The sequence below is a fragment of the Brachionichthys hirsutus genome, chromosome 2, assembly GCF_040956055.1.
Source record: "Brachionichthys hirsutus isolate HB-005 chromosome 2, CSIRO-AGI_Bhir_v1, whole genome shotgun sequence".
Lineage (NCBI taxonomy): Eukaryota > Metazoa > Chordata > Actinopteri > Lophiiformes > Brachionichthyidae > Brachionichthys > Brachionichthys hirsutus.
The window spans coordinates 10,024,960-10,036,822 of NC_090898.1; the positions used below are offsets into that span (position 1 = coordinate 10,024,960).

The following is an 11,863-nucleotide window of genomic DNA, read 5'->3' on the forward strand; positions in this document are numbered from 1 at the left end:
GGGGCTTTCACAAAGCCCTGGATTGCGAGTTAGAGAAAGTACACTGGCCAGCAGGGACAGAGTTTCCAAGCAGCGAAATAAAACTAGAAACTGTGTAGAACTGCAAATATCTGCTTGCTTCTGTATTTCATTGGAGACGTCGTTGTTCCCGTGGGGTTGGTGAGCTCCATGCACATCAAGCCGGACCTTCATCTTCACTGTCCTGCCCTTTGTTATGGGAATATTATTGTAATTGCACAATCTTCTGGCAAATTTTTAATCTGCACTAAATTCCCTTTGGTTTCACTGGGGGTTGCTAAAACCTCAAACAGCGATTCACATATGAGCACACACACGTGCGCACAAAACGCACATTATCCCGCTCGCGCTGATATTGGCATGTATCACATATCTGCATCAGCCTTTTGCACTTGCTCAGCAGCAAATACACTCGTGCATGCCCACACATACACACAAAGAGTATAGCGGTGGATTAGAGGTACAGATTAGAGATTAGGGTCAGTATTGAGATTACTCTGTACTCTCAAACCCAGCTTCTACCGCAAATCATACATTTCTTTGGTCCTACTAGTCTACCAGAATGATGCTACACACAGACACACACACAAAGAAAGAAAGGGAGACAGAGAAGTTATTACATCGCTGATACTCATTCCTTAATCCTAAATTAGCGCCCGCAAAATTCCATTACCTCTGAGGATTTTAGCTCTGCTCTACATAGCCATCACATCGCATTGTCCTCGGCTGCTTTATTTCGCTGTCTTCTTTCCCACTTACATCCAATCCCGATGTCTCCTTCACAGCATTACCAGCTGCCTCTGGCATCCTTCACAATAATCAGAGCTCTCACTCAAATGTCCTCGTCCCTCCAATCAGGTATCTCCTGACTTAGTCAATTTCATGGATATGTCTCGTATGTGTTGTCCAAGCCCCGGAGAGACAGACACAAGATAAACTGTGTAGGTATAGAGATCTTACAATAAGGGGGAAGTCAAAACAGCAGATGGGATTGTGGCTTGTCAGGTAAAGGGGAGAAGGGGAAAAATGTCTTGAGGATAAATGACTGAGGATCCCCGGGAATCTGTCTCCCACAGTCCATGGAATATTAAAGGATGTGGGTGAGGACTGCCTGAGGACTGCGGTGAGATGGTATATTGATTGCTGATTCACTATCCAGATCCTTTATTTTCTACCAAGGCGTGTGCGAGTCATCAGCTATTTTAGGGTGGATGTGATAAAAATAAAAATAAAAAAAAGGATGGATGCATACAATAAGAAGAATACACACATATATATATATATATATATATATATATATATATATATATATATATATACTGCATGTAATTATTCAAATGTTGCTTCCATGGAATTTATTTAAAGATTTTATTTTGTGAATTGTATTGTGAAAACAGAAATGAAAAGTGCTACTGAGCATGTTTAAAATGTCATGAACTAATGATCTAGATCCAAACACACACGCACACCCACAAACACACATGTGCACACTACAAACAGCCATTTAAACCCGCTGTTGCAGCTCTCTGCTTTAGTGTCATGGGGACACTGCCTTTTTCAATCAGGTTTGTGTTAAACTTGACAGATGTTGCACAGAATCTACATACTCAAGCTGCGTAGATGGAAGCTTAGTGGGTAGCTTAGTATCTGTTGACAAGGCGGGCACACAACCAGTCTGCCAGAAGCATTCGATCCATTCAGAAGATGACTTGGCTCTTTCCCTGGTTCTCCTGCGCTCTGTGTATTTTTAAAGCTAGCAGCAGCAGCAGCGCTCGCTCGCTCTGTGTCTTTGACTTCAACCGCTGAACGTTTTCGGGATGTTTCATCAGTGCCTCTTTTCTCCCCCCCTCAACGTGCTTCCCTTTGCTGCTCAGCAATCCCTTGATCTGTCTGTTACCTCTCGTGTCATCAAAATGATTTATGCATCATTTTCTTCTTTTTAGTGTAATGATATAAACGTCTTTCCCTTTCTTCTTAGGTGAATGCTGCCATGCCGTTTGGGTGCCTTGCCCTGCGTGATGGGCGGACCTATGATAGCATGTCTGATGTCACAGACAAATATGAGATTGGGCAGGTCCTCAGAGCGTAAGTATCATGAAGGCATACATTTACGCATTCCAGCTGCCTTGTTTGTCTTCATTCCCATGTAGGCTTCATTGGCGTGTTTGCAGTATTCCCACGTGGCCTCTATTCACTTCATTAATTATTTAAAATTGAATTGCATTTGTTTTCCCCACTGATTTACTTGGGCATTTCAAATGGTTTCATTGACAAGCATTTTTCTGTGCATTTTTAAAAAATCTGTTTATGAAACTGTCTCCCTTTTATTCAGCTGAAATATTCTGTGTCGGGCTTAAAAACAAATCTTATGGGCATATTTTCAATGAGCTGTGAAAGTCACTGGCCTCTTTCTTCTCCTGTACACCTCTTATTCACACACACACACACACACGCACACACACAAGCACGCACACACGCAGACACACACACTAATCAGTGTTACAGGCCATATGGTAACATCAGCATCTGGTCTCAGAGATTTCTGCTCATCTTTTATATAACACACACACACACACACACACACATATCCTAATTGAGAATTAAGGGCAGAAATTTTATATGCTATTCTTCATTTTGGTCAAAATAAAGGAGGATATAGCTGAAAATAAATATATTTACGAAAGAAAGAAATGAAGAGCACCACTGACCTTTCTGATATTTATTAGGCCTGAAACATTTATGTGAAATGTAGTTTAATTTTGCTTCACGCAGCTTCTGAAAATCCATTTTTTGACGAATTACTCAATACCCCAGAGGCTCAAAAACCAGATGATGCCCAGCTGATGGCAGCAATGCACCTATTTTTGTTTTTTTATTTTTCATTCTACCCCAATAACTCTACCCCAATTAAATGATTTCACTGTATTGCACCAAAATAATGGTGTACTTTTTCTCCCCAATTCTCATATTCATCTTTCTGTCTTTTCCTTTACTTCCTACTTGTGTAGGAAGGAGTTCTGTGAGCTGTGCCTGGCTAAGGATAGACAGACGGACAAGGTGTTTGTCTGCAAGAAATTCCTTAAGAAGGACGGCAGGAAAGTCCGCAAGGCTGCCAAGAACGAAATCATGATCCTGAAACTGTACGCAGTCAGTCTGAGTATAGCCAAGGGTGGGGAGAGGCAAAAGAGAGAATATTTTCTATTGGAGATTTATGTTAATGATTCCAGTCACGTGATGCTTGTAATAACCCCGGTTAATAATTTAAACTCGAGTGTTTGTGACTGTTGTGACTGGGTTTTTTTGCACTGTTTGGTCATATCTACAGAGATTTACACCCACACAATCTTCTTTGTAAATTAAAAAGCCAGAGAGTGGTTAACACCTTTCCATTTCATGTGAGACCCTTTGCTGTTGGAAAGCTGCAGCCTGTGAAGCCTTTCTTTTTCTTTTTTTCTTCCAGAGTCAACCACCCAAACATCCTTCAGCTCATAGATACATTTGAGACCCGCAAAGAATACTTCATCATCCAGGAACTGTTAGTATTCGTTTAATTTTCCCACTTATCATTATTTTGCAATCACTCCTGACAATCTATAACTGATTAAACAATGTGTGTGCATGCATCTTAATTGTGCACGTATCCTTGTGTACCTTAGGTCGAGTCAACACTGTATTACTGAGTTACTGTGTGCTCTGTTGCTCCCCATGGCAGCAAACGATGGGGTTGTATTTTATGAGATATTTGCTCTTTGTAATACTCAACATTACTCAGGGCCTCTGAAGCACTGCTTCGCCATAATAAGGTCCCTACAGAGACTTCCGGATCAATACACCGGAGCGGGTCCAATCCGTGTCACTTGTGACTAATACAGTTTCACCGTTTGCAACTTCATTTGAAAGCAAATATATATATATATATATATATATATATAATTGAACCTGGGTGGACAAAGTGTTTTCCTTATTGATACTGAAATGCAGAGAGGCAGACAACATGACTGTGATCATCTGTGTGCGATTGTCAGTCTGTTTGTGAGTTTGTGTTTGTTGAGCAATCGTCCTCATGCTGAGGGCGATACTAAGTTAACCAAGTCTTTTTTAGAGTAATGACCAATACTCTAATTTTTAATTGCTGAGCAGTAGCTGTAGGCCGATGGATGCAGATTGCCTTGCTAATGGACAAAAAACAAGAGCACGGGGCTTTTGATAACTATGTTACCGCACGCTTTAAGTGGATTATGATGCTGCAACATGTGGTTAACGGTCATACAAACTTGCTATGTTTTATTTTTCTATTTTTTTTTTTTGATGACGTGTGTGCTAATGAGGTTTTTGCTTGTTTGACTGCATGCAGTGCCACAGGAGGAGACGTGTTCGACTGGATTCTGGACCAAGGGAATTACACAGAGAGAGATGCCTCCAATGTCATCAGACAGGTCCTGGAGGCTGTGGCATACTTACACTCCCTCAACATCGTCCATAGGAACCTGAAGGTGGATGCTTTATTAATGCCAGTGCATGCCATTTGTATGGGTGTCGTCTTATTACAAGTATTCAAAAAGACTGTAATCATACAGTAGGTGACCCTGATTGCCGTCTTATCCCAGAAAGCAATTTCCAGTTTTAATGTTCAGTAAGAATCTCCAAGGAGACATAATAACCCTGCACTTATTGCCATCTCAGTTAATGGCTGAAGATTTGATAAGATTTTTAGCAGGGGAGCAAACACTATCTTTATAGCTTAATGCAACCTCTAGTGCAACATACAGGGGCCACACGCAGACAGATTGATATATTTAGCCCTCATTATCAACCCACCAGAATGGAGTTACATCTCATGAGCATCAGACTCCACCTACTGGTAGAAATGAGAAGTGTGTTTCAGTGTAAATAATCTGGATTTATATAAGGGGGATATTTTTCAGATCAGAAATAGAAATTGATTCATAAAGACTGGTCGAGGCGTTTCCTTCAAGGGGTGTGTTCCTAGCTGCTCTCTTGCTTTACTCCTACGTACCATTCACTGTCAAGAAATTAGTATTTTTTTAGGACATAAGAACGTTACAATGAACTGTACATCAACTTTGATAATGCAATAAGAATAAATCTTGCAAGAAATGCTGATTGCTGACTCTGATATGGAATTGGAGAAGGGTTTTCCGCACACACCAGATTGGTTGAGCTTGCAAGGTCTGTGCCATTGTTGCTGAATACTTTACAGGTCCTCTTATCTTTGGCTGTCTACTGTTTTTCAAATCCCATAGATTTTCATAAAACTGAGCCAGTTTAATGATCCACCCATTGAAACACTCTTTACAATGTTTACACTACTCTGTTCAGTAATGTAGGTTTGTGTGTATTTGTATGTAAACACGTTTTCTCTCCCTTATTTTGTTTAGCTGGAAAACCTGATGTACTACACAGAAAACAACCACAACAAAGTAGTTTTGCGAGATTTTTATCTGTCCAGATTTGAGATTGGGCCCATCACAGAGCCTTGCGGAACACCAGAGTACCTGGGTAAGGTACTCAATTTACCACTATTTTAAACCTGTTTTTACGCACACACACACAGACAAACAAACTCCTTCCTTTTATCATCCACCTCTGTCCTTTCATTAGCTTCACCTCATCCGACTCTCTTCCATAACCTCTCATCTTCTATCTCTTTCCTCATATTCTTTCTCTCTGAGGTTCACGCGAGGCCAATTATGAATGCCGAGCTGTGCTTTTGCCTTCTCCAATGAAAGGTCAAAACAGTTATCTATAACGCTGAGCTGAGTAATTTGACAAATTAATCAGGGACGACAACAGAGTCCCTGATGGGAAAGGAATCAGATAAAAAGAAAATGAACTGGAGCTCTTGCCTTTGCAGGGTAGAAATAAGAATGTGGTGCATATAAATGGAAGCTGAGGCCATCTGAATATCTCTTCTCACTCTTTCTTTCTGTATCTGCTCTTCTCTTTGCCGTCGCTCAGCCCCCGAGGTCGTGGCTCGTCACCGATATGGACGTCCTGTGGACTGTTGGGCTGTGGGCGTCATTATGTTCATCCTGTGAGTCTCCATCGGCAAAACTCAAATCCAATAAACTCGGCAACACGAAATTGAACTGTAGCTTTTCAAGTGTTTTATTTAAAGACTTACAATAAGGCATTTGCTGGAGTTATTTCTGTAAAATAAATTCCCTTACTTTGCATCTTTATCATATCATACATTCTACAGATTATCAGGTAACCCTCCTTTTTATGATGAGACAGAGGAGGAGAACACAGATCTTCATAATCGCATTATCTTCTGTCGCATTGTTGCTGGTGACTTTGAGTTTGATTCACCGTACTGGGATGACATTTCACCTGCAGGTACATAACCCATGCAGCATGCCATGTGATGACATTCAGAAGATGGTATATGCTTACCTATATTTAAAGGAGCACTTACGGTAGATATATAGTGCAGTTCAAGATTATTTGATGTCATTCTACCATGCTTTGATCTTTGATCATTATACATAGTTTATAACCACCATTTCTTAATATTTCCTTAAAATCTAATCACAGAGGAACCCAATGAAAATTCACTGCTTATCTTTTTTCTTTCTGAATCAGCTAAGGAGCTCGTCTGTCGACTCATGGAGGTGGACCAGATGCTTAGAATCACTGCGCAGGATGCACTTTGGCATGAATGGTAATTTTTATGTTTACGTAACAACAACAAGACCTTTTTGCACACATCAATTAGGGATGACCCTCACTTTTATGCTGTTTGTCACCTGTGCCAGGATTGCAGGAAATGGTGCATCAGAGAAGAACTTAAAGGATGGTGTGTGTGCCCAGTTTGAAAAGAACTTTGCAAAGGCCAAATGGCGGGTAAGGGATCACTTACCACTTCCTGAAGCATTTGCTTATATTGGTTATAAAATATCCAAGTAAACAGCAATTGAAAAGGAGAAAATAGAGGCTGAATGATAGGGTCATTATTAAAAATGACTGAGATGAAGATTACACTAGTGATTATGTCTATTTATTTGTAATGACGATCACGCAAAGGGTGCTTTTAGCTTAGCTCATCAACTCTGTTGAAGTATGGTTTAAATGTGCAAATGTAATGGTGATGCTCATATAGATGTCCTGGAGATGTGCACGCCGAAGACCAAGGAGGAAGTCAGGATGGCAGTGCTAACCTAACAGCTAAATAAAGTAACAGTTATCTCTCTTTCCCCATGTGGTTCCCAGGATTTGAAGGTATTGTATTTCAATATTAGGGAGCAATTGGATGGCCAGAGCTTGGGTAGATGCTCACATTCAGTCTGACATGATTCAATAGCAAAATATCTTTCTAATGGCTGAACATCCTCACCATTTGAAAGATGTTTAACTCTCAAATGAAAAATATATAACAAAATAATTTCGAAACATTTTCAGTGTTGGCATTGAGATTTATTGATCATGTTTTGACTGGTGAAACTAGTAAGCTCTGTTCCTGCCAACTGTCAGTGTCTTTCCTAGAAGTGACTCATCCACTCTGCCCTACTTTACTTCATTATTATTATTATAATTACTAATAATTAGTATTATTGGTATTGTTCATTGTCTAGATATGTTCAAAGTGGCCGGCTCCTTTCTTACTCCTCATCTGCACTAGTCTTTGAAAGCAGATTCATTAAAGTTTCATTTTTTAAAGTTTGTGTAGATAAGGAGATTAGAAATAGAAAGGATTTAAAGAATATAGGCCACTGTGGACTGAACTGTTTGAGATTTTAAAAAAAAGCCCTCTGTCATTCCTCTTACATGAATCCCTCATCGACCCATACTCTTCCTCAGTGTTGCATTAAAGTCATTTTGAAGGTACATTAAAGCTGCTTAGCAACACCATATTGTATTCAGTAAGATTTCTGGGTCCAAATGGCTTGTCATTTCCAGAAAATCAAGCCCTTGGTTTAGAAACAACTTCTAAGATCGTGCATTCCCCTATAACTCCTTACTCAGTTGGGCTCAGGTGGTTGTTGTAATAACACTACTCCAGTCATTTACTTTTCCCAGCTGTGGTTCAGTGGTAGAGTGGTCGTCTTCTTATTCGTTGAGCGATGGTTAGATCCCCAGGCTGACATCCCACATATTGAAGTATCCTTGGGCAAGTCACAGAACCCACAAATAAATTGCTCCAAGTGGCTGTTCCACTGGTGTGTAAGTGGTGGTGTGAATGGTTACTGCCCCTAAAGAGCAGGTGGTGCCTCTTGCCACCACTGACTGTTAGTGTGAAAGGATGAATGCTGGCTAATGTTATAGAGCTTTGAATAGTCAGTGAGATTAGAAAGGCGCTTTATATGTGCGCTCCATTTACCATTTTCCATTCAGTAAGTAGAAAAGAAGTGGCCTGGGGAAAGTGAGCTTAAGCTTGATTTAAACCAGGGTACAATGTTTCACAGTCTCTTGGAACTTGTGTTGAATCTTACTGCGCTATTCACCTCACACACAAATTGCATCTGTTTATGATGATTATAAATCATAGTGGCTCAACTGGCTTTTTGTCAGACGCCTGTCTTTGAAGCTTTTCTTTCTGTGCTTTGCCATAAACTAGAATTGTTAAGTACCGGTATATTGGCTTTTCCTTTTAGGGAAACAGGACTGTACGCGTGTTCATAAAATCAAAACAAAATATTGTGCATATAATTATCATAATCCTTTCCATTTATTTTTCTTTGCATCTGTTTTGCAGAAAGCAATCCGTGTCACGACCTTCATGCAGCGTTTGAAGAATTCAGAGGCACTACATGACAGTGCCACTGAGGTTCGGGGTAGTGAAGGGGCAGGGGATGGTGAAGGGGGTGTTTCTCAAGGGACACGCGATGAGGGAGATAAAGAAACAAGTGATGGAGGGGTGACATCAAGTTGTGTGTCCTTAGAGGTCACTGTTGAAAATACACCACCAGGTATGGACCAGGATGAAGGGAGCAGTCAGGGTGGAGAAAATCATGATGAGATAAAGATGAGCGTAGGCCCATCTGTAGGAACTCCACCAGATATTCGGGAGCCTGTCTGTCGGCAGAGTCAATCAGAGGTCGCCACTAAGCCAACACAGGGACAGCCTGATAGGGTGGGTGCAAAGAAAGCAGCAGGTGATGCAACCAGGAAAATGGCTGCAACCTTTGGTCAAAATAAAGTTGTTCCAGAAAGTAGACTGTTCCCTATGGTAATGTCAGACCCTTCCAAGCTGTCAGATAATTCTTCAGGTGCTAGCTTTGACCTAAAGCATGCATCTTCCACCCCTGATCCTAGCAGCAAACGTAACATGGAAGGAATACTCCATGGTCCTCCATCCACTGACTCAGCTGCTGCAACAGCCTCACCAAAGGAGAGGCCACGCATGCAGAGAGGACAGAGGGACGAGACTGACGAAAACTGGTGTCAGACACAAGTTCCCGAGGCAGTGGCAGAGAGGTCAGTGGCAGCAATAGGGCACGGGCCAGGGATTGATGCAGGATTGGGAGTTAGGTTAAGGAATGATGCTAGCCCCATAGGCAGAAGGGAAAGGGAAGCCAGGAAAGCTGACAGACACAGTGCTGAGTTAAGTATAGCAAGGTCAGATCCTGTATCAGAACAGGGTTGTTACACGGTAGGCAGCTCTGCTAGTTTGGGCCGTCATGCCACTCCATACAACCCAGACATTGGCGCTGTGGGGATCGGGGTAGCAGGGAGTTATGGAGCTCCATATAACCCCCTTTACATGAGTGGAGGAGGGGTGGGGATGTATGGGACTGGGCTACAACATGGAGGAGGTGGATGCAGCACCACAAGCGACTGGCAAATGGACAGTGTGATCGAGCAGATCGAAAAACAAATGGCCGCCGTGCTAGAAAAAATTGAGGGAGACATGCCCTCATTGCTTGAGCAAATCAGTGACTGCCCGGCTGAACCACAGCGTGCCCGGAGTGCACATGCATCTCCTGCCACCTGTCGTGCACGTTCCTCGCAGCACCCTTCAGCCGCAACCTCATCCACTCCTCCACTTCTTCCAACCTCTCCTAGGCCAGCATTACCATCTCTCCCTCGCCTTACTATCCCTCCTCCCTCCTATCCCCCACCCTCCCCACCTACACAGTCCCCATCCCAAAATGCAGAAGTGCAGGAGGACATGGACGGACAGAGGGACGCTGCGCATTCAAGACAGTCCCCCAGAATGGGGATGGACAGGAGGCTATGAAGAAGGCATGCATAGTGCAATACGCAGCACTTGGAACACTGGTTGTGTAATTCATATTTGAGAGTTGGAAGACTCTGTAACACTGAAAATATCATCCATGTCCCAGATGAAAACCATGCAGTGTTGTTTGGTTTGGATGTGAATGCACATTGAGAATACTAGTACAGAGAAATATCACTATGATATTCAGATAATATCATGTATGGAGTGTATGGGGAGTATTATATTGCATCTCTTTGTATAAAGGCTTCAACGAAGGAAGATTTCAAACATTGCATTTTAAATCCAGAGTGTATGCATGAATGTTTGTCACACAATCTCATACTGGAATCCAACGAGTGAACACAGTTGGGAAATGATGAATCTGCACAAGTCGGATATTGTGGCACAATATTCAGATTATTGGTGAGTGTTTACAGCTGAGGAAGTGTTTGCATTATTCCTTACAAACTGTAAATATATCCAAATACCTGTGGGTAACTAATTATTGATCTAATCATATATTTTATACTTTCACATATTCAATTATTTACTTTTTATCAGATTATTTTACATTATTATTATTATTAATTTTGCAAGCCAGTTTATCCATAGCAATATAAAATTCTGTATTTAAATATGCATACATCACCGCAAAATGCAAGGATTGATCAAATCCTCAAATAAGTAAATTAATTCATTTCAATAATTTCATTGCATTACTTTTCACTCCCTTGTATTTATGTAGCTATTATGCAGCATCATGAGCTTGCCACACACTGGTAAAGAAGTATATGTGCAACTGAACTGATCTGAACTGACCTTTCCACGGGATGTTGGAGATTATGATTTGTTTTATTATGTTGTGTATTTAAAGTCATAGTTTTGTACCGTATTTGTTGGTGAAAAAAATCTTAAAATGTAAGCTATTGTCTCCATTTGCTGCAGTAACACACACAGACATGCAACACACGCACGCATACACACAAACTCGCCATATTTATTTCAACGTTCTCCTAAAGTTCGCTTGTTTTCATTGTCATTTGTCATTTCAATTGTCACATTACTTTGGTAATGTTATTTGGATATAGCTGTAATGTTTTTTTTAGAATGTAAAGAGTCTTTCTCATTTTCATTCTGCTTTTGCAACTACGTAATACCAAGCTCTGTACTTTCCCTTGAACAAGTCTAGACATCCACTATTTTGTCCCAATATAATCTGTGCCGTTTGCAAATCTTTCAATAAAAGTAGCTCCAAACATCTTGTTTGATTCGTGATGTATTTTGGTTCTAACTTGACCCCTTAAAGAAAACTTTCTTTAAATTGTAATGCAATGACAATAATTTTCTGTTTGACTATTGAAAATTAAATATAACAATCTACTTGTTCTCGTTGCGATTGTATGTATATCGAGCCATGACTACAAGTACCATCTGGCGCCGCGTGAACTCTGGATCAGTCTATACTCGGGATGGCGCGGGGGTGCACGATATGTGTTGCTTACAGAAGATAACACCCGATAAAGCCTTGCCAGATATTAGAAATTTATATAATCAACGGATCGGACACTTTGGTGTAACATTACAGAATAACATTCAAATATACGGATGATTAATCAATCACATTCATTTTACGGTGAACCCTTTTGTAAATTAATAATGGTA

At 40.9% G+C, this 11,863-nt stretch overlaps 1 protein-coding gene across 1 annotated transcript; it reads left to right on the top strand.

The window, feature by feature from the left end:
• The first annotated feature begins 2,008 nt into the window (after positions 1-2,008).
• Positions 2,009-10,219, top strand: camkvl (CaM kinase-like vesicle-associated, like). The gene is made up of 11 exons (XM_068749142.1): positions 2,009-2,103; positions 3,027-3,158; positions 3,479-3,553; positions 4,373-4,511; positions 5,418-5,538; positions 5,998-6,073; positions 6,242-6,378; positions 6,625-6,703; positions 6,798-6,885; positions 7,252-7,260; positions 8,735-10,219. Exons 1-11 carry the CDS (start codon positions 2,009-2,011, stop codon positions 10,217-10,219), a joined length of 2,436 nt encoding a protein of 811 aa, XP_068605243.1.
• The last annotated feature ends 1,644 nt before the right edge of the window (positions 10,220-11,863 follow it).